Source organism: Lepidochelys kempii, chromosome 4 (genome assembly GCF_965140285.1).
Source record: "Lepidochelys kempii isolate rLepKem1 chromosome 4, rLepKem1.hap1, whole genome shotgun sequence".
Classification (NCBI taxonomy): domain Eukaryota; kingdom Metazoa; phylum Chordata; order Testudines; family Cheloniidae; genus Lepidochelys; species Lepidochelys kempii.
This window is the reverse complement of record NC_136383.1, coordinates 141,173,734-141,194,908: the sequence shown is the minus strand read 5'-3', so window position 1 is coordinate 141,194,908 and position 21,175 is coordinate 141,173,734. Positions and strand designations below refer to the sequence as shown.

Below are 21,175 nucleotides of genomic sequence, written 5' to 3'. Positions count from 1 at the left end.
GATCTGGAGAAAGGGGTAAACAGTGAGGTGGCAAAGTTTGCAGACGATACTAAACTGCTCAAGATAGTTAAGACCAAAGCAGACTGTGAAGAACTTCAAAAGGATCTCACAAAACTAAGCGATTGGGCAACAAAATGGCAAATGAAATGTAATGTGGATAAATGTAAAGTAATGCACATTGGAAAAAATAACCCCAACTATACATACAATATGATGGGGGCTAATTTAGCTACAACAAATCAGGAGAAAGATCTTGGAGTCATCGTGGATAGTTCTCTGAAGATGTCCATGCAGTGTGCAGCGGCAGTCAAAAAAGCAAAGGGGATGTTAGGAATCATTAAAAAAGGGATAGAGAATAAGATGGAGAATATCTTATTGCCCTTATATAAATTCATGGTACACCCACAGCTTGAATACTGTGTACAGATGTGGTCCCCCCATCTCAAAAAAGATATACTGGCATTAGAAAAGGTTCAGAGAAGGGCAACTAAAATGATTAGGGGTTTGAATGTGTCCCATATGAGAAGAGATTAAAGAGGCTAGAACTTTTCAGCTTGGAAAAGAGGAGACTAAGGGGGAATAGGATAGAGGTCTATAAAATCATGAGTGGTGTGGAGAAAGTGAATAAGGGAAAGTTATTGACTTGTTCCCATAAGATAAGAACGAGGGGCTACCAAATGAAATGAATGGGCAGCAGGTTTAAAACAAATCAAAGGAAGTTCTTCTTCACTCAGCACACAGTCAACCTGTGGAACTCCTTGCCTGAGGAGGTTGTGAAGGCCTGGACTATAACAGGGTTTAAAAGAGAGCTGGATAAATTCATGGAGGTTAAGTCCATTACTGGCTATTAGCCAGGATGGGTAAGGAAGGGTGTCCCTAGCCGCTGTTTGTCAGAGTGTGGAGCTGGATGGCAGGAGAGAGATCACTGTTAGGTTCAGTCCCTCTGGGGCACCTGGCAGTGGCCACTGTCGGTAGATGACACTGGGCTGGATGGACCCTTCGTCTGACCCACTCTGGCCGCTCTTACGTTTTTAAATGGGGGTATACATTTAAGCTGAGCTTCTATTATGGTGTTTTTAAAGCTTCCACGCAGCCTGCAGGGTTGTGTAGTTCCCCTTTCTGAAATTAAATGCTCCAGTGTGGGCTCAGACTTTCCGGGGAGGGGGTCTGTGCCTCGCTCCAGCTGACCTCTGCTCCCCCCCATCAGCAGCCCCCCAGGCTCCGCACTGCTGCTGTCCCCAGAGCCTTCTCCTCTGCAGCGGCAGCCTCTGCCCCCCCGGCCCCCCAGCGCCCAGCTGCGCGGCCGGCCCCGCACCCCCGGGGCGGGGCGCTGGCAGGAAAGCGGAGTGCGAAGGGGGCGAGCCGGGCCAGGCGCAGGCAGCCGAGCGGGACGCGGGACAGCCGGGCTGGCTGCCCGGCCGTGCGCCCCGCGGGCAGGCGGGCTCGGCGCCAGGGGCAGGTACGGGGACAAGCGCGCGGGCTCCGGGCGGCAGCGCCCCCGGTCACCCTTGTGCAATGGGGGGTGAACACGGGCATGACCCCCCCCGGGCTGGTGTGGATCCGGGGTAACGCGGCTCGAACCCGTGGGGCTGCGGCGGGCTGCCGGCCCCGGGCGGCTGGAACTCGCAGCCTGCGCGTCCCTCGGCTCGGGCGGGGGGAGTCGCCGGGTCCGCTCAGCCTCTTCCCGGCCCCCCGGCTTTGCTGGCTGCGGGGCCTGCAGGGGGTGGTTCGGGTCTGGGGCTGAACGGTCCGGCTGCGGCAGGGGCCCGGGTGGCCGCAGGCGCGGAGGGGAGGCTCCCGGCGCGGCGCGGCGCAGGGCGGCTGCCTCCCCGCGCTGGGGGATCGCCCCGCGGGCCCCTGCCAGCGCCCGGCCGGCGGCGTTGCCGGCGCCGGTTGCCGAAGGGCTCGGTCTTGTTCGACGCCCAGCTCCCAGGGGGTGTTTCCCAGGCGCTGCCCCTCCGCTCACAGCAGGCGGCCGCCACAGGTGGGGTTAAAGGGACCCCGCTGGAGGGAGTCAGCCCCCCAACCCCGAGAGATTCGCTCCCCCTCCTCGCCCCCCCGCAGCTGCCGGTTTTGGACACGGACAACGCTTCACCCTCCCTCTGCTGCTGCGTGTGAGGGACCCGCACAGACCGCACGCAGCAAAGGACAGAGCTCCGGCGGGGCGGGGATGCGCGTGTTTGCCTCTCACCTCTTCCAGCCCTGGCCATGGTAGGGCTCCCACGGGCCTGAATCCTCCTTCAGCAGGGCCAGGGCGAGCGCGGGGGGAGTTAGTCTGTTCCCTCTGAGCCCAGGCCTCCTGCCTGGGGACCTTGGCAGCAGCGGCAGGTAGAGATGGGATTTGTTTTTCTGACTGATGACCCTTTAATCCCTGAATAGCCCCATGTGATTGGCCACCTGCTGGAGACCAACACTGCTTGCTTGTGGCTGCTCTGTAACTACTAGCAAAAGGCCAGAGCCCTGTCCCGGCACCCAGGCCGCTTGCTTGGGAACGTGGGCGCACTGGAGGTAATTGCTTCACTTCCAGATATTTTCACAGCTGGTCACAGGAGTGACTCTTGGGTGGGCACTTCCTGGCAGTGAGTGACTGGCTGGGTGAAGGGTCTGAAGGAAAGCGAGAGAGCCAAGTGCAGGCCTGGGGGGGCTCCTCCCTGCTTTGGTGCCAGTTCAGAGAAGGGCTTAAAAAACTAAGGCACCAAACCCTCTTCCTGCTGGGATGAGCCCCCATGCCCCTTGCCAGGAGGCAGGGAGACCTAAAGGTATAGCCGTTGTGTCACAATTGTGGCTTTTAAGCTAATGGAAACACTTGCCCTTGGTTTAGCCCTGTCTACACTAGGAGTACGGTCTCCGAAAGCTCTGGCCGAGCCAGCGAGAGCCATGGTGGTGGAGAGTAGGAGAGGGCTTCTGTCTCATTTAACGCAACCCCGGGCAAAGCTCTTAGTATTGCAATTCAAAGCTCAGTCCTGCAATGGACAAGTTCATGGGCATGTCTTTGAATATACTCGGGCATTTCACAGTAAGCTGGAGCTATGCAGCCAAATAAAGAGGAATAGAAGATGCTGTCTGTATATGATGGTGTAGTCTTCCTTATAAGGTCGGTTCATGCTGTAATGCAAGGACAGATCCCAAGACACATAGATGACAGGGGATGGATCACGAGATGATTCCCTGTTCTGTTCATTCCCTCTGAAGCACCTGGCATTGGCCACAATCAGAAGACAGGACACTGGGCTAGATGGACCTTTGGTCTGGCCCTGTATGGCCGTTCTTATGTTCTACAAGGTAGTTTGCTGAGCATAACTAATTAGGATTTAGGATTAGTTTGGCATGAGGAACTGATGGGCGGGTGACAGGAAGCCACAAATTAAGCAAAGAAAAAAGAGAGGAGTACTTGTGGCACCTTGGAGACTAGTCATAAGAGAGTTGACTGATAGGAAGTTTGAAACCACAAGTAAAGGGTTCAGAGTAGCAGCTGTGTTAGTTTGTATCCGCAAAAAGAACAGGAGAGCTGGAGCCCACGAAAGCTCGTGCTCAAATAAATGTGTTAGTCTCTAAGGTGCCACGAGTCCTCCTGTTCTTTTTGTGGCACCTTAGAGACTAACACATTTCTTTGAGCAGGAGCTTTCGTGGACTAGAGCCCACTTCATCGGACGCATAGAGTGGAACATGCAGTAAGAAGATTATACACATACAGAGAACAGGAAAAGGTGGAGTAAGAGGCTAATTAGTTAAGATGAGCTATTATCAGCAGGAGGAAAAAAAACCCTTTTGTCGTGATCATCAAGATGGCCCATTCAGACAGTTGACCAGAAGGTGGGAGGATACTTAACATGGGGAAATAGATTCAATATGTGGAATGACCCAGTCACTCCCAGTCTCTCTTCAAACCCAAGTTAATGGGATCTCGTTTGCAGATTAATTCAAGCTCAGCAGTTTCTCCTTGAGAGTCTGTTTTTGAAGCTTTTCTGTTGCAAAATTGCCACCTTTAAATCTGTTACTGAGTGGCCAGAGAGGCTGAAGTGTTCTCCTACTGGTTTTCAAATGTTACGGTTCCTGATGACAGATTTGTGTCCATTGATTCTTTTGCATAGAGACTGTCCAGTTTGGCCAATGTACATGGCAGAGGGGCATTGCTGGCACATGATGGCATAGGTCACATTGGTGGATGTGCAGGTGAACGAGCCTCTGATCATGTGGCTGATGTGATTAGGCCTTATGATGGTGTCCCCTGAATAGATATGTGGGCACAGTTGGCAACGGGCTTTGTGGCAAGGATAGGTTCCTGGGTTGGTGTTTCTGTGGTGTGGTGTGTGGTTGCTGGAGAATATTTGCTTCAGGTTGGGGGGCTGTCTGTAGGTGAGGACTGGCCTGTCTCCCAAGATCTGTGAGTGGGAGGGATCATTTTTCAGGATAGGTTGTGATCCTTGATGATGTGCTGGAGAGGGTTTTCAGTTGGGGGCTGAATGTGACGGCTAGCCACTATTAGCAGTTGAGGATGAGTGTAAGGAATACGTATAACCAAAATGTACAGGTGTCAACAGCAGGGATACTATAGAAATATCATGGCAACTAATTGACAAAAGCTAATGAGGTAAATAGGTAACCAATTAACAATGTGGTGACCTCCCCCCCAGAGATATGAGTGTGGAAGCTTAGAAAAGGAAAAGGGGCCAAGACACATGAATATGCCTAGCCAGGAAAAGTGTGATCAACCTACTGACAACCACCTAGGAACTGTCTGGGATGGGGAATGCTGTAAGTAACGCAAGTGCTGGTCATGTGTCATTATTTCTCTGTGCCCTGCTGGGAGGGGGGTGGGCGTTTGCCTGGTTAGCTAATAAAAATAATGGTTAAAGAAAGGGCAGGGTGGTGTCCTGCTAGCCTCTCTCCTGTAGCTGATCTGGCGGCTGACCCTACCCAGACCACTGCAGTGTAGACCCCCGCCCTGGGGTGGGCCAAGAGTAACTTAAACCCACACATAGGGCTACAATGCAGTCTAGTTAGTATTACTGTAGGAACCCGAACGCTTGTGTTTCCTCACTCAGATTTAATGTTGCAATAACATAGTTCTTAGCTTTTCTCTCCCAGAAATTGAAATCAGTCTCTCAGAAGTGCCCAGTTAGGGCCCTGTCTAACCCGAGGGGGAAAGGCGGTGGTGGTGGGGAAGGCAGGTACAAGTGCAGCATCCCAAACTTTTGCTAAATTAAACCTACAAAGGAAAAATACTGTGGGAGAAAGCTGGGCCCCAGTGAGTTTTGCCCTGGGACTGTTGTAGGCCAGTATTTCACCCTGGGCCGTGTGCTTTGTGTCTTGGTGATGGAGAGAAGCTGGAAAGGTGTGAACATGTTTTTTGCCCCTGTTCTGTTTTTCGTACCTTGGCGCTTGTCTGCGGAAGTGACTCCACCTCTCCCAGCCCAGTTCAAGCCGCCCAGCCCCCGAGCTCTGAGGCAGTCCTGCCAGTATAAAAGGGCTTTTACCCGTGTACTTATTCCCAGATGGGAAAGGGAACAAGCCACACTAGTGTAAGGACCTTTCAGCAGTGCAAGGCACTGGTGTAACGATACCCACAGGTGAGCGCGTCCCTAACCGACGTAGCACAAACGGAGTGGAAGGAGTGGGAGTCGAGTCTGCAGAGAGGAACTCGGGGGGCGGCGGGGGCGGTGAACCCTTCCCAAGGGCTCTCTTCCTCTGCAGCATGTGAGCCACATGGGTGTTAACAGCCTGAATCCCACCCCCCTTCCCCTACTTGATTGGGATTCACAGGTGGGTCGGTGTCCTGTAACCTCGCCCGTAAAAGCGGGGCAAGCTGGTCTAATGTTAAAATCCCGCCCAGGAACAAAACAAGTCCTGCCGAGGGGGAGGATGGCCTTGGCGGGTGGGCCTGGGCTGCAGGGCAGTGGTTTCGCTGACCCAGCGATGTCTGCTAGGAACGTGGGGGGAGGTGGGAGAGAGAAACGCTGGAGCTGTGCTGGCAAAGCTCAGGCTCGACGCAGTTATGGGCCTGTTGGCAGCATAGCCCGTTCCAGTCAGGGAGTTCCCAGCGTGTCCACAGACTCCCCTGGGACCTTGGCCCTCCCTCAGCTCTCATCTGCAGAGCAGTCCCTCACGCTCTCCCTTTGCTCAGACCGGGAGTTCCTGGGGGCCAGGCCTGCCTCTTTGTACAGCACCTGGTACGCTGGAGCCTGGATTTCTCTCTGGCATTGCCGTATAAACCAGAGACTCCAGCTGGGCCTTCGCTCCAGGCTAAAGGAGCCAGAAGGGGCGCAGCCCCGCTCCTCTGCCCCCTGCCCGCTTCACGGCTCTCCCTGGAACAGCCGCAAGGCCGAAGCGGAGCTGAAAAGCTCCTTCTTTCCCATCAGCCTTCCAGGGGCAGGGCCGGGTCGGCGCCGGGCAGGGTCTGCGTGGTTCAATATCTGGACGTCCGGCCCAGTGCTCCATGGTGCAGAGGTGGGAACGCTGGGCCATGGCAAGCTTTGAGGTGGCTGCTGCCAACACCCGACCCCGGGCCAGAGGGTGTCTAAGGGGCTGGGCTTTAATGGGCCGTCCCGGAATGGGTGGAGGAGCCAGTGGAAAACAAGCAGGGCAGCTGGGTAATTAAAGGCCCCATTCACCCTGGCTCTGCGCCTTGTTCATCCTTTGCCCCAGTGCCAGGGGGTGTCCCACGCTACGCAGCGTGTCTCAGTGCGGGGCACAAAGCAGAGTCTGACTCCGAATCCACTGCCTGGGTTCCCCTGGTCTCCGCCCTGCCTCCCACCCGGCAAGAAGCCCCCGGGATGCAGGAGCAGCAGCCTCAGCACTCCAGGCAGAGAGGGTCTGCCCGTCCTCGCTGGGTCAGTGCCCAGGGCCTGAGAGTCCCTTGAGAACTTGCTTTGTGTGGCTCTGTTAGTGTTCAGTTTGGATTAACGAACTGGCGACAAAGCTAGACCAGCACAGAGCAGCTCGAAGCCGCTCTGAACCGATGGGCTGACTTCTTTCCTCATGCCCCAGTTTTTACAACGTTCACGAGGGAACCTACGATTTCTGTACCTGTTCTTGACAGTTTCTTCTCTTGTTTTGAATGACGTTTTCCACGAGTCTGCCAAACGTAGAGGCGTCGTGTGCTCGCTCTCCCTTGGTACCGGGTGTATGGGGGCCAGGCTTCGACAGGACCAAATATTTTACCCTGTCGCTCTGCCATTGTGTCCTATCCAGCCGTGGCATGCTGCACCGTGGCCCAGCATGCAGTTTGCGAAGCCTTCACGTGACACTGACCTTGTCCCTGACCGGGTACCAGGAAGAGGGGTCCCCGCAGCTTACCGGCTTGCTGGGCCCAAGTGCAAAGCATGCTGGGAGGATGGTCCAGACATTTTTCTCTTAGCAGAAGTACAAAGGGTTTGGGGGAAACGTGACCTGAAAACACGTCATAGTCACACAAACCACGAGCCCAACAGCTGCTGTTGACACTGCACCCGATCCGGGCTGACAGCTCTGTGTCTGGCCTCCCTGTGCTGCCCTCCTGGCGGCGGGGGCAGCCTGTGCGCGGGCAGCCTATGCGTGGGGGGCCTGTGCGCGGGCGGCCTGTGCGCGGGCAGCCTGTGGGAGTTTTCCAGGGGGTGCGGAGGCCGCTCCCAGCGTGGGTGGAGGAGGATGCAGGCCTCAGTCTCGTCTCTCTCCTTCGCTGAGCAGGGCTCTGCTTGCTGGGGAGCGGCCGCCTGCCGAGCCATGGTCACTTTCGTCACGCACCAAGTCCGGCAGCTCCTGCACAACAAGTTCGTGGTGGTCGTGGGGGATTCCAGTGAGTCAGCCGAAGGGACGCCGGAGCCCCCCAGCGCGGGGGGTGGGTTCCCTCCACCCCTCTCGGCCACGGTAGAGCCGAGTTGTCTTTGGCTCCACGTCCAAAGTGGGTTTTCCTGCGTGCCGGGCTGCAAGCTCCCTGCAGCCCCAGCGGGGCTCTCTGCCTCGCCAGCAACCGTGGGTTTGCCCTGGCTTGCGCAGACCGAGCGGCTGCGTGGGGTAACCCCCTTCCGCGGCAGGACTGGCTGGGGAAAGGCGAAGGGCAGCCAGGCCTCTGAACTCGCCCCCTGGGGCGGGGGGCAGGGACTTTGAGCCCTGCAGTGAGCAGAGTGGATTTCTCTGACTTCCCTCTGGGTGCCCTGTCGTTCTGGCCCCACTCCGTAACTGAAGCTGGCCTGGGGAGGGAGGGTGTTCCCTACGCTGGGTGAGCTGGACCCGTGTCTCCGCTACGCAGCGCTGCCCTTGCACCCCCCCCCCCAGAGTCCGTGCAGCACGACCGCCCTGCCCACCCCCAGCACGGCAGCTGGCATGTCGTCTCGTTCCTGACATCTGCCCCCCCAGCCGCAGCCCACCAAGCGCGCCTGGCCGGCACAGACACGTCCCATTCTGAGCAAGGGCCTCTTCCACCCCGCCCCGAACGAGACCCGGGGCTGGTCCTTGCGTTAGCGCCCAAGAGGCGAAGATGTTGCTCCCCCAAAGACGGGCTACCCCGGGCTACCTCTGTCTCCATTTTCCCTTTGCAGTCCAGCGATCGGTTTACAAGGACCTGGTGTTGCTTTTGCAGAAGGATGCTCTCCTCAGCCAGTCCCAGCTGAAAGCCAAGGTACTGAGTCTGCGGAGCCGGAGCAGCCAGCCTCTGTCCCACAGGGCTGGGGAACTAAACCACACGCAGCCGCCATGTCGCTGGGGCACTTCTCCAATCCGGGGTCCGTGCCCTTGGGTGCCCCCTGCTGGGCCTTGCGCCCCCGACAGCCGTCGCTTCTGGTGCAGTCAGCTCTGGTGTGTGCTCCCCCTCTGTGGGCACAGCTGAGACAACCAGTTTGGGTGGCTGCTGCTGCATAAAGAGAAGTGGAGAAAACTAATCTGGTTGCCTGGTGGCCAGTAGCCAGACAAGCCTCCTTCCTTAGAGGTTTTTAAGGTCCGGCTTGACAAAGCCCTGGCTGGGATGATTTATCTGGGATTGGTCCTGCTTTGAGCAGGGGTTGGACTAGAACCTCCTGAGGTCCCTGCCGACCCTGATGTTCTCTGGCTCTAAGCCGGTGCCCTCCCAAAGGCCTGCAGACTGCGCGGTCCTGGCTCCGGGTCCGGCTCAGTGAAGGAGGAAGCAGCTAGAGCTTGTTGGGTCTGAGCCAGCTGTGTCGTCTAGTAATAGTGTTGCTTGACGGGGGAGGAGGGTTTCTTGTTTCCGGTGGGAGGCTTTGAAACCCAGATGTAACCGAAGAAGCAGAACAGTCCTGGGCCTGGCGCACCCCCCTCCGTGCCTCCCATCAGTGGTTCACGTGTAGAATTGCAAAAAGAAAAGGAGGACTTGTGGCACCTTAGAGACTAACCAATTTATTAGAGCATGAGCTTTCATGAGCTACAGCTCACTTCCTCAGCTCACGAAAGCTCATGCTCTAATAAATTGGTTAGTCTCTAAGGTGCCACAAGTCCTCCTGTTCTTTTTGCGAATACAGACTAACACGGCTGTTACTCTGAAACGTGTAGAATTGGGGGATGTCTTGCCACGTGAGTGCCCCCTGCTGGCTGGTGTTGGGAATAGCATCGTCCCACTGCGCTCCCCCGGCTGGTGCTCAGCCCCTGCAGCCGTCCAGAGGGAGGGTAAAAGTGGTGATGTCCCGCGGTGCTGGGGTGGGGCCTTGAGAAGGGGCCGGGAGCTACCTAGCCTGGGGTGGGGCTCGGCTATTGGGAGGGGCCGGAAGGGCACGCACCTACAGGCCCTAGTGTTGTCATTTGGGTCCAGGGGGAGGCAAGGCCTTGTGGTAGACCAGCACTGGTCTGGAGCTGGGGCTCTGGGATCCAACCCCAGCCCTTGCCCTGGCTTGCTGTGTGCCCTGGGCCAGCTCCGCTCCTCTGTGCCCAGAAGAGGCCTCGGGTCACTCCCCAGCTCATGGGAAGGCTGCAGGCCGTGGCTGGGCGCAGTTCTCGGGGATGGGAGGGCAGAGGACGACCCGGCAGTGGGCACGAGAGGGCATCGCTCCCCTGGGGGTAGAGCCCTGCGCACACACAGGATTTGTATCCGCAGATGTGGGTGTCCGTGGAGCTGCAGGGCTGTACCGGGAACTGGAGCAGCACGTCGGGCAGCCGCTCGCAGGAGCCAGCGCCCTGAGCGGGCAGCTCCTCCTGCATGGCTGTACCGCCCCCAGCCCCGTCCCCTGGGGCCGGCCCCTGGCTCACCAGCTGCTGTCCCGGCTCGCACACCCCGACTTGCACACACTAGTGTGACCAGGGACAGCTGCTGGTGAGCCTGGTGCCCATCCCCGTGGGCAGGGCTGGGGGTGGCACGGCCATGCCGGAGAGCGCTGGCTCCCGCGAGCGGCGGCCCGACACGCGGCTGCTTCGCCGTGGCTGTCGATCTGGTATGGGCGCAGGGCTCTCGGTGCGGGCGACAGGCGGGCTGAGGGCCTCTGCGTCCCGTCTCCGCCAGGGGGAGCTGAGCTTTGAGAACGACTGCCTGGTGGAAGGCGGCATGTTGGGCGAGCTGACCAACGGCACCCACTACAAGGAGGTGCGGCAGTACCGCACGGACCATCACCTGGTGCGCTTCTACTTCGTCACCCGTGTCTACTCCGACTACATGGAGAGCATCCTGGCCGACTTCCAGGCTGGGCCGCAGCCCGACGTCGTCATCATCAACTCCTGCTTGTGGGACGTGAGCAGGTACCCGGTGCTACCCCAGCCCTGGCAGGAGAACTCGGGCCTCTGCGAGGTCACATGGGGCTGCACAGCACCCTCAGGGAGAGAACTGAGCCCCTCCGGCTGCCACAGCCCGGCCAGGGCAGCTAAAGGAGACTCTCTGCTGGCAGTACAGGGCCCGTGAGACACAAATCAGCGGTTCCGAGTCCGTCCAGCCGAGGGCAGTGCTGGGCATGTAGGCACACGGCAGCTGGTTCACTAAGACCCCCTGTGTTGTGGGAGCCTGCCCCACGGACACAGACGTTCCTGCTTTTCGCTCCGTGGGGCCAGCCGGGCTCTGTCCCTCTTGTGCATGTACAGCCAGCAGCATTACTTAGTCCAGTCCAGTCTGAGAGATCTGGGCAAGCCTGGTGAGCGAGCCAGGAGGGCGTTGGCTCGGCTAGTGACGGGGCTGCCGACCTGCCACCTGCCCAAGAGGAGGGAGCTCGGTCCTGCATATGCATTCTGCTCTGGCTGTTGGCCCGTGCCCATGGTATCTGAGCACCTCGTGGGTGCCACTCGCGGGGCTCTACTCGGGGGTGGTGAGGTGTCTCACAGCTGGGGGAGCGGGTCTCAGAGGGGCACAGACAGCGAGCAGGCCCCCAGCTTCCCTCTTGCCCCGCAAACTCCATGTCCCACGCTGGGGGATGGTGGGGTAACCTCCCCTCCCTGCCCCTGGCCGATGGTGGCATCTCGGTGCAGAAACGCCTGCCTGGCCAGCCTCGCCCATAGAGCCGTTTCTGCAGAGCGGCTGGCCGACAGGCTCCTGCCTTTGCCTAGTGCTGCTCCTTGTGGGGGCCAGATGGATCCGACCCCGTGTCAGTCCCGAGGGCCATGACTTCTGTCTGCTCTGCTGCCCTGCAGGTACGGCCCCAAGTCCATGAAGCAGTACCGGGTGAATCTGGAGAAGGCCTTTAACCGCCTGGACAAGGTGCTGCCCCATGCCTGCCTCCTGGTGTGGAACATGACAATGCCCGTGGGCCACAAAATCATCGGGGGCTTCCTCACCCCAGAGGTAACGCGAACTGCAGCTTCGCCCCGGACCCCGGTGCTGCTCGCTGAAGGTGCTCTGGGGGATGTGCGGCTGGGACTGGGATAAAGTGCTGAGCCCAGGGGCAGGGCCTGCTACCGGGGCTGGTACCCCGGCTGCACCGCTCTCCAGCCCACGCGGGCACACCCCGCAGGGCACCCTCCTGGGACAGGCCTTGTCTGAAACCCTAGTCACAGCTCCAAAGTTAACCCTCTGCCTCCTGCGGCCGAGAGCTGCAGGCTGCCTAGCTGCTGTGGGGGGTGAGGGGTTCCCGTCAGCCTGGCCTTGCCGTGCCTCGTACTGGCTGGGCCTCTGCTGACACGACGGGAGCGGATGGAAACAGGCCTCATCAGCTCTCACTGATTTCCTACTCTGAAATCTCCGAGCCAGAGGTTCATGGAGCTTAAGGGTAGAAGGGACGTTAGATCATCTAGTCTGCCTGTCTGGCACAGGCCAGAGAAATTCCCCCACTTCCCCCCACGCTGAGCCTAGGTTTTCTAACATTTTAATCATTCTCCTGGCTCTTCTCTGACCAATTTATCAATATCTGTCCTGAATTGTGGGCACCAGAACTGGACACAGGGATCCCAGCAATGGTCGCCCCAGTGCCAAATACAGAGGGAAAATCACCTCTCGATTCCTACTTGAGATTCCTCTGTTCATGCATCCCACGATCACATTAGCTCTTTGGCCCCAGCGTCGCACGGGGAGCTCCTATTCCGCTGATTAGCCCCCAAGTGTTTTTCGGAGTCACTGGGTCGAATCCCCTGTCCTGTACGTACGGCGTGCGTTCTTTGCTCCTAGATGTACACGTTTACATTTAGCCATATTAAAACACACATTGTTTGCTTGTGCCCAGTTGACTGTGTGAAGCAGATTGCTCTGGATCAGTGACCTGTCCTCGGCATTATTCCCCAGTCGTTGTGCTAGCTGCAAACTTTCTCGATGAAGATTTTGTTTTCTTTCAGATCATTGATAAAAATGTTAATAGAGTAGGGCCAAGAACTGATCCCACAGGGATGAGGATTCCCTATTTACAATTACACTTTGAGACCTATCAGTTAGCCAGTTTTTAATCCATTTCATGTGTGCCATGTTCATTTTATATTATTCTAATTTTTTAATCACAATTTTGTGCAGTATGAAATCAAACATTCTGGAGAATTCTAAGTATATTATATCAACTCTATTACTGAAACTTGGTATCTCCTCAAAGAGATCAAGTTAGTCTGATAGGCTGAAGGAAAATAGATCCTCTGTTGAGTCGCATTAATTGCATTATCTTCTTTTAATTCTCTATTAATCAAGTCCCATGTCAGCTGCTCCCTTATCTTACCTGGGATCGATGTCAGACTGACAGGCCTATAGTTACTTGGGTCATCCTGGTCACCTTTTTACACACTGGCACAACATTAGCTTTCTTTCGGAACTTCCCCAGTATGCCAAGACTCACTAAAAATCAATATTAACGGATCAGCAAGTGCCTCAGTCAGCTCCTTTTAAAACTCTTGGATGCAAGTTATCTGTACCTGCTGATTTTAAAATGTCTAACTTTATATCGTCTGTTTCCCTGCCCCCCCATACAGAATAGAAATGTTTATTGAACATGTTTGCCTTTTCTGCATTATTTCTGCATAACACCATTTCCATCTAATAATGGACCAATACCATTGTTAAGATTCTTTTTGTTCTTAATATTTAAGAAACTCCTTTTTACTCTTCTTAACTCTGCTGGCCATAGAGTTCGCATTGTGTCCCTTGGCTTCCCTTATCAATTTTCTACAATTCCTATCTTTTGATTTATGTTCATTATTATCAATTTCCCTTTTCTTCCATTTGTACGTATTCTTTTTTAATTTTGTTTTCTAGCTGTCTTCACTTCTACTCTAAACCCAGGTCAGTTTTTTAACCAGCACATACTTCTTTCTTGATTGTGGCTTTTGGGACATCTAATTCTTAAACAATTCCCCCAGTGATCATTCACATTCTCCTGATTAAATTCTTCCTCTCAGCTGATATGCCTCATGTTTGTTTTCGCTGAAATTGGCCCTATTCAGCCACCAAAGATATGTTACTGGCCTGGACTTTATTCTGTTTGCACCTTATAAATGTGATCAAGTCATGATCACTTGTACCGAAGCTACCATTAACTTTTCCCATTCTCCTCGCCACTGGCTACCTGGCCCTGCTGCAGAAAACAGCCTGCTCTGATCAGCATTCTCTTCTTCCTGCATTCCCGAGCCTCAGCCTGCACGGACAGGCGAGTGCCGAGGACTCAAGGGGTTAAACCTAAACAGGCCCAGGCAGGAAAAGCCCCCAGCTGGGCTGCCCCCCTTGCTAGGCAGCAGGCTGGAAAGGGGTGGTAGCTCTGGGCTGGGCCCTAGCACTCCCTGCCCCTGCCTGCAGCTACTGGCAAAGAGGCCCTGCACCCCCAGGCACGGCTGTGTCTGCCAGGCCGTCCTGCTGTCTTGTACCATTCCCAGGAGCGAGGTGTTCTCGTGGGCCGGGTCCCTGGAGCGTGGCCCTCCCCATCTGCGGGAGCCCCGCTGGCCTGGCCCAGTGGCTCCTTTCTCTGTCTCCAGCTGCAGCGCCGAGGCAGGAAGGTGCCCCACAATGTGATCGAGGGCAACTTCTATGGGGCCGTCCTGGCCAGCAGCCACCACTTCGACGTGCTGGACCTGCATTACTACTTCCGCTTCGAGGCGCACCACCGCCGGGGGGACGGCGTCCACTGGAGCCAGGCTGTCCACCGCAGGATCAGCCAGCTGCTGCTGGCCCACGTGGCCGACGCCTGGGGGGTCGAGATCCCGGAGAAGAGACCCCAGGACGGCGAGTGGGGGAGCGGGGGATGTCGCAAGAGGGGCTGGGAGATGGGGGGGGTGCCCCTGCGGGGAGTGGGAGACGGGGGGGGAGGGGGTGGACATGCTGGAGCAAGGGGGGAGAGATGTTGGGGGGAGACGGGGGGTGCCGCTGCGGGGGTGGGAGGGGGCGGGGGTGGGAGCGCTGCAGCAAGAGGAGGTGGGAGATGCGGGGTGGGTGCCGCTGCGGGGGCTGGGAGTGTGAGGGGGGTGGACGTGCTGTGGCAGGGGGTGGGGGGGCGGATGTGCAGCGACGGGAGGGGGTGAGGGTGGGCGTGGGGAGGAGGGAGTGGGGGTGGGCATGCTGCAGCAAGAGGGGGTGGGAGACGGGGGGTGGGAGCTGGCCGCGCTGCTGATGGATCTGCTTTTCCCTTTCTTCAGGTTGCTTTCAGGCAAATGCTCTGGAGTGGGGCTCGCAGCCCACCTCCTGCCCGGTGCCCCACGCTGCTCCGCCCTGCCCCTGGGGTAAAGATCTTGGTGGTGGGCAGGGGCTGTGGGCACCTCCTTAGGTTGGGCAACCACGCTGGGGGGGTGGCTGGGGAAGGGACCCCCGTCCACTTAGGGGGTGGCCTGTTGCCGGCTCCCAGCCCCCTCCTCAGCCAGGCTTTGGCCGCCTCTCTCCTGTGGCCGACAGCCCTGTGGCCCCCCCAAGGGGAGCTGGCTGAGCGTAGTGCTGCCGAGGGGGGGTGGGCACCTTCCCCGCGCTCGTCAGTGTGTGCCCAGGGCCGTGCCCTGGGGCGCCAGCCAGCCAGCCGAGCCCGGCCAGGCCCCGGCGTGACTGACGCTGACGAGGCCCCTGCCGGGGAGGCGGGGGGGGGACGACATGGTGGTAGCCCCCAGCTCTTCTCCTCAGCCCCCCGCCCCCAGCTCCCTACTGCCACCCACAGCACCCAGGTCGTGCCAGGGGGGCTTTGGGAACAGTGCCCGTGTAGGTCGCTGCTGCCAAGAGCCAGCGGGGGGCGCATGCGGCCAACGCATTGCACGGCCCCGGGGCACAGTCTCCAGGGGCCGCTGCCCCCCGGGGGCTGTGGGGGGCCGAGGGGCTCGGAGCCCCGGGAGCGCCGTCGCGGGGCCCTGCTCTCGGAGCTGCCGGTGCTACCAGCCTGGGGGGAATGAGCCGACCCGAGCCTGGCCCTGGTCTCAAATGGCTCCTTCTGACCCTTCTCCCCCCGCGGCCCCCCAGACTGGAGCCCTCGTCCTCGTCAAAGGCTCTCAACCCTTTTGCCCGGGACCTCCCCAGGGTCTGCGCTCGGTCACGTCTCTGACTCTGCAGGGCCCGAGTGGGACAGCAGCTGCCTGTCCTGGATGCCCCCGCCCAGCGCCTGCCCGCTGCCCCCTCCGGCCCCCCGGCCCCCCTTTGACTTCTGCTGCCCCTCCGAGGACCCCATTTTCCAGGAAGACTCCCCCTTCCTCCCCAGCGACGCGGGGCCTGGCGCGCCCCTCTCCGGATACATCAGCTTCGACAACTGCCCCGGATTCAGTGCGGAGGGTAGGTCCTCAGTCCCACGCTCTTGCCACACCCCCCTTGGTGCACCTGGCCCTGGGGGATTCTCACTTGCGGGGGCCCGTGGCACTCACGACTTCCTGCCTCAATCTCTCGCCCCACTCCTGTTCAGTCTGGCCTGGACACCTCTCTCTGCTGCTGCCTCTGGAGGTCGCTGCTCCGCTCCGCCTGTCTCCTCTGTGACTCTTCCCACTGCTCTTGCCTCTCCGTGCCCTGCTCCTTCATCGCCCGTCCGGTGCAGCCTTCCTGGCTCTGGCGTGGCTTCCCTCCCGCCCTGCGGCAGCCAAACCCTAGGACCAGGAGGACACTCAACAAAATAGACAGTGACTGATCTGTGGGACTCTCTGCCACGTGACGTGACTCAGGCCAAGAGCTTAGTAGCATTCCAGAGGTGACTGGACCTGGGACGTACAGAATCGCTGCAGTTACGCTCCAGAGGATTAGAGAGGGGGTCTAAATCCTCCTGCTTGGGGTCCAAGCCAGCCCTGACGCTCCCAGACCTGGGAGGAAATGCCCCCAGTTGGGCCTTCTGGGATTTCTTGTACCTTCCTGTGAAGCAGCTGGTCACTGGCTGCCTGGGCTGGGCCGTGAGTCTAATCCAATGGGGCCGTTCCCATGTTCTTTACGGCTGTGACCCTGTATCCCTGCTCTGGCCGCTCTCCTGCTCCTCGTCTTCGTGGGTCTGCCTCCGCCTTCCTGCCCTGTGCTGCTTCTCACGCTCACCTGTGAGCCTTCGGTCTTCTCCCTGCCTGCTCCGGACTGTGTCCTGGTCCCTGCCGGCCCCTTCCCCTCTCCCCGACTGCTCCCTCTGCTGCGTGGCTCGATGGAGGAGAGGAGTCTCTCCGCGGTCAGCGGCCCAGGGACCGGGCAGGTGGGCAGCATCTCCTGAGACCTCGGTGTCGCGCTCGTTCCTCTCCTGCGCGGGTCCCCGGGCTCCCTCAGAGCGGCTTCGACGGGGAGAGTGTTGGAGCCAGGCCCTGTGGCGCTGTCTGAATAACCCTGCGCCAGAGCGGCTGGCTCGGAGCCTGGCTGAGCCGGGCCGCTGACCCAGAGATCCTCCAGTCCTGCCTGGGGGACGGGTACCCCAGGGGATTCAGTAGGGGGGCGCTGTACCCAGTGCAGTGCAGGGGCTGCCGAGATGTGAAAGGGACACGTCGGCGTCTTACAGGAGTGGGAGCTGCAGGGTGGGAAGGAATGTCTGTCTTTGGACCAGCTTCTGGGGGGTAGAGACAAGCGTTCGACCTATGCAGAGCTGCTCCTCCGGTCTGGGCCGGGGGCTCAGAGGGCGTGTTTGCCGCCGGTCTGGGTCAGCTGACTGTGGCTTGCAGGGCTCAGGCTGCGGGGTGGTCAGGCTCAGGCTGGAGGCTGGGCTTGGGACCCTCCCCACTTGCAGGGTCGCAGAGATTGGCCCTGTTGTCTATACAGCCATTTTCCAGCCCCCAGCCTGAGCGGGTATAATCCCCTGTGTGGACGGACTCCGAGCCTCCACGGCTGTTTAGCAGAGCTAGTTAACAGCTTTCCAGGCACCACTGGAAGTGAAGTGTCCTGCTAAGACCCTGCCAGTCATGGGTGGGGGAGGGAGGGTTAATGCCCTAACCCCTCCCCCGGCTACTCCCTCCCCCACCTTTTTCATAGAATCACAGAATACCAGGGTGGAAAGGAACCTCAGGAGGTCACCTAGTCCCACCCCCTGCTCAAAGCAGGACCAATCCCCAATTTTTGCCCCAGATCCCTAAATGGCCCCCTCAAGGATTGAACTCACAATCCTGGGTTTAGCAGGCCAATGTGCAAACCCCTGAGCTATCCCTCCCCGCCGAATCAAAATTAGCTCTGATATTCCACAGTGGAGAGAGGAGGAAGTGCAATTAGCATGTAAGGGGGGGCCCATGCCACCAGGTATTAATACCTGTCCCCAGCCTCTCTCCTCTCTCTCTTTTTGTTTTCTTCCCTCTCTTATTCCCCGCCCCCCCCACACCCCTTGCCCCCATGACTGGAGAGGTGTTAACAGGCCACTTCATCTTGAAACATGTTAACTACTGACCTTAACCAATCTGTCCCACCCTCTGTGCACCTGGCCCAGACCTGTCTGTGTAGGTCCAACGCTCCTCTCTCTCCCCACCAGAAGTTGGTCCAATTAAGGACATTACCTCCCGTACCTGGTTTCAAGAATTGTCCTGGGCTCCTGGCCCAACTCCGAAAGAGTAACTACCTCTTCTGACCCCTGCCCCCTCGAGCCGTGTTTGTTCTGCAGCCTTTCTGGCCAGCCCGAGCCCTCGTTCCACGGCGTCAAACACCCGCCGTGCTGCACCCAGGAGCTGGCTGCATTTCAGCCCCAGCTTCAGCCGGTGAAGCCCTGGGAGACCTGCAGCCGAACCCTAAGTCTGGCGGCTTCTGGAGCATGGACGATCGTCCTGCGCGTGTGATCCCTGCTGCTGGGACGATTTGGTCAGGGTTTGCTGCAGCGGGGCGTTGCTCTGAGGGGCCCGGGCGCGGGGACAGGCTGAGCCCCATCACCGGACACTTGACTGCGGAATGGGGGTTAGATTTGTCAAAGGCACAGAGCTGGTGTCACTGTTCAAATAAGCTGCCGGTGCCCAGCTGTCCAGGCGGTGTGAGGGCCGGTGGCTGCTGGCAGTGTGTGGGGGGTGGTGGGGGGGCACAGGAGGGCGGCTGTGTATCTGGGTGCCCATTGCTCTGGAGAATTGGCCTCATGCAGATCCCTGAGTCCTCCCCCACCCCCCTGGTTCCTGTCCAGACCCTGCTGGATTGACTCGTCTCGCCCCCCACACCCTGCTTCTCGCCCTAGGTCCTGCCAGCCGCTTTCAAGCTTCCTGGGGCGCACCGCACGCTCTTCCGGGCCCGGGGCCCTTCCCTGGCTTCTCAGGAAACCCAGGACCCAGCTTCCCTCCGCACCCTCGGAGCCCGACCAGGAGAGGCCACGGTGGGCGCTCCCACGGCTTCATAATGAGGCGGCAGCCAGTGAGGTGGAGGTCTGGGCCCCCCTACAACAGGCCCCACTACAGTTGCTACTGAGGGGCCCTGGCAGAGCTGGGGCGTCTCCCTGCAGGCGGGGGGGCTCCCTGCCAAGCGCTCGGCTCCGGCTCTGAACAGACTCGGGTAGGGTTGGCTTGCCTGTCTGCAGGTGCGTGCCGCGATGATGCACCTGGCGTCAGAGGGTGCCCTGGCCGGGAGGCGGCTACCACTCAGATGGCTGAGTTATTACATGCAGTATTTGGGTGGGGGGCAGAGGGCTGCGGGGGCCTGGCGAGAAGGGGCTGTGAGCTGCCAGGTGCTCTGGCTCAGGACAAACGCCCTGCTCTTGGGCACAGCCGGGCTGGCTCCAGCTGGTGGATGCAGGCGGGGAGGGTGGGGGTTGTTTCCTTTCCCGAGAGCTGGCCGGGCTGGGTCCCTTCCTCGGAGGCTCCCTGTGGACCGGCAGCTCAGGGAGCATGGCACGCCGTGCCCAGTGACGGTGCTGGGAACAGGTCTAGACAGAGCGTCCCAGCCCCGTGCTGGGGCCGGGATACTGCAGCGGGAAGCGCTCTGTAGGCCAGGCCCATGAGGGGTGGAGGGCCCCATCCTGCCAGGTGCTGGAGCCGGTGAGGATTGGCAGCCACCTGGGGGAGGTGCTGAATGCCAACCATCTGCCAAGGGGCTGGGGCTGCTGGGGCCTCGCCCAGGCGGTCTGTCTGTCCGGCCTAAGTCTCTCCCCAGCACTGAGTCCAATTCCCCCATCCCCATCCGCTGCTGTTACAAACCTGCCCAGATGGGGCGGGCAGGGAGTGGTTTGCCCCTGCCAGGCTTCCTGCCCCGGACTGCCATGGCTGTGAGCCGGCCGGTGGCCTTGCCTGCTCTCCATGGGGTTCTCAGGGCTAGCTCATGTTCCTTAATCGTTGATCTGTTTTCAGCCCCCTCCGTGGGATGTTATTTCATGAGGTGGGTCTGCACTGTAACCCCCCGTGCCCCTTCCTGAGGGGTGGGCAGGTCATGCTGCTCTGAGGATGCTTTACGCTGGCAGGCTGCAGGGCAGAGCCCTTGGTGGCTCAGTGCACAAAAGCCTCTAGCCCCAGCCAGGCTCGCTAGCTAGCGGGCCCAGACCTGTGCTCAGCTCCACTGAGCCGATCAGGTTGCACCAGCATAACTGTGAGTTGAGTCCCTTCCTGGCCATCTGCCCACAGACCCGGGGGGGGCCCTGCTGCTGGCACAGTGGTTATTGAACAGGAAATGCTGTTCTAGGCAAGTGTTCTTGTGTGTTTTGTTGACTTGTTAATAAAGCTTTGACTAGTGGAGGCTGTCCTTCTGTCCTTCCACCAGTGGCTGGCCTATTAGATAACAACCTGGCCTCGGTCCAGCTCCTAACAGGGCCACTGGCCCCCCTCCGCCAGCAGAGCTGCTGCAAAGCTCACGACGGAACGGGCCGTGGTATCCCGCTCCCCTTCCATGCCCCACAATGGCCCTTCCACCTCTGGGCTGAGCCAGGGTGAGGTGCTGGGGGCTGGGGCCCTGGGTTCTAGGCCCAGTTCTGCCTCTCAGCTGCTGGGGCCATGGGCAAGTCACCCCCTGACCACCGCTGGTGTCTGCCTTGTCAAGATGGGCCCGACCCTCCCGCTGTGTCTCTGCAGCCCCTAGCGCGGCTGGAGCTCAGCTCCGCCAGGCCTGCTGCACCGCTGAAACCTGCAGGAAGTTTTCCATGCTGCCTCGGCTCTGGGTGCGTGGGGTGGGCTATGGGGCTGCTCCTCCGGCAGTGTGTGGCCTAACCCCCCTGCATCCTCCAGCCCCCAGCACTGGGGCTGCTGCTGGGAATGGGAAGAATCCAGGATGATAACGAAGGCATTAGCGGGGCTCCTTTCTGGGCACTTCACGGCCCCAAGGGGGGAGCCTGTTGTAACCTTTGGGTGGACTAGAGTTCACTGCCCTTCTCCAGTCCCTAAAAACCCCCAACTCCCCTAGAAATGCGGCCGGAGCCCCGGAATTGTCTCTAAGGATTTTTGGCAAGGATTGCACAGGGCCAACTTCCCCACATCCACGTCCTCAAAGAACGAAGGGAATGAACTTAATTAAATACCAACTTTATAAAATCTTATGGCAAAGAAACAAGATAACTTCATTTTTACA

General features: G+C 59.0%; 1 protein-coding gene across 5 annotated transcripts; it reads left to right on the top strand.

The window, feature by feature from the left end:
* Nucleotides 1–1,356: 1,356 nt before the first annotated feature.
* On the top strand, nucleotides 1,357–19,321 carry PCED1A (PC-esterase domain containing 1A). Of its 5 annotated transcripts, XM_073343104.1 has the most exons (11): nucleotides 1,357–1,459; nucleotides 2,380–2,508; nucleotides 4,635–4,755; nucleotides 7,666–7,774; nucleotides 8,517–8,596; nucleotides 10,421–10,653; nucleotides 11,533–11,683; nucleotides 14,281–14,527; nucleotides 14,938–15,021; nucleotides 15,797–16,045; nucleotides 18,867–19,321. In XM_073343104.1, exons 3-11 carry the CDS (start codon nucleotides 4,744–4,746, stop codon nucleotides 19,091–19,093), a joined length of 1,392 nt encoding a protein of 463 aa, XP_073199205.1. In that variant the 5' UTR covers nucleotides 1,357–1,459; nucleotides 2,380–2,508; nucleotides 4,635–4,743; the 3' UTR covers nucleotides 19,094–19,321. The 5 variants fall into 5 exon arrangements, with proteins under 5 accessions (XP_073199205.1, XP_073199208.1, XP_073199209.1 ...); XM_073343107.1 differs by lacking the exon at nucleotides 4,635–4,755; XM_073343108.1 differs by lacking the exons at nucleotides 2,380–2,508; nucleotides 4,635–4,755.
* The last annotated feature ends 1,854 nt before the right edge of the window (nucleotides 19,322–21,175 follow it).

What these genes read in the sequence shown, in the direction of transcription:
- PCED1A (XM_073343103.1), top strand. Translation starts at nt 7,627, where the DNA reads ATGCAGGCCTCAGTCTCGTCTCTCTCCTTCGCTGAGCAGGGCTCTGCT. An exon ending in TGCTCCGCCCTGCCCCTGGG is followed by an intron (nt 15,022 to 15,796) that starts GTAAAGATCTTG and finishes GGACCTCCCCAG; the next exon opens with GGTCTGCGCTCGGTCACGTC. An exon ending in CCCCGGATTCAGTGCGGAGG is followed by an intron (nt 16,046 to 18,866) that starts GTAGGTCCTCAG and finishes TTCTCGCCCTAG; the next exon opens with GTCCTGCCAGCCGCTTTCAA.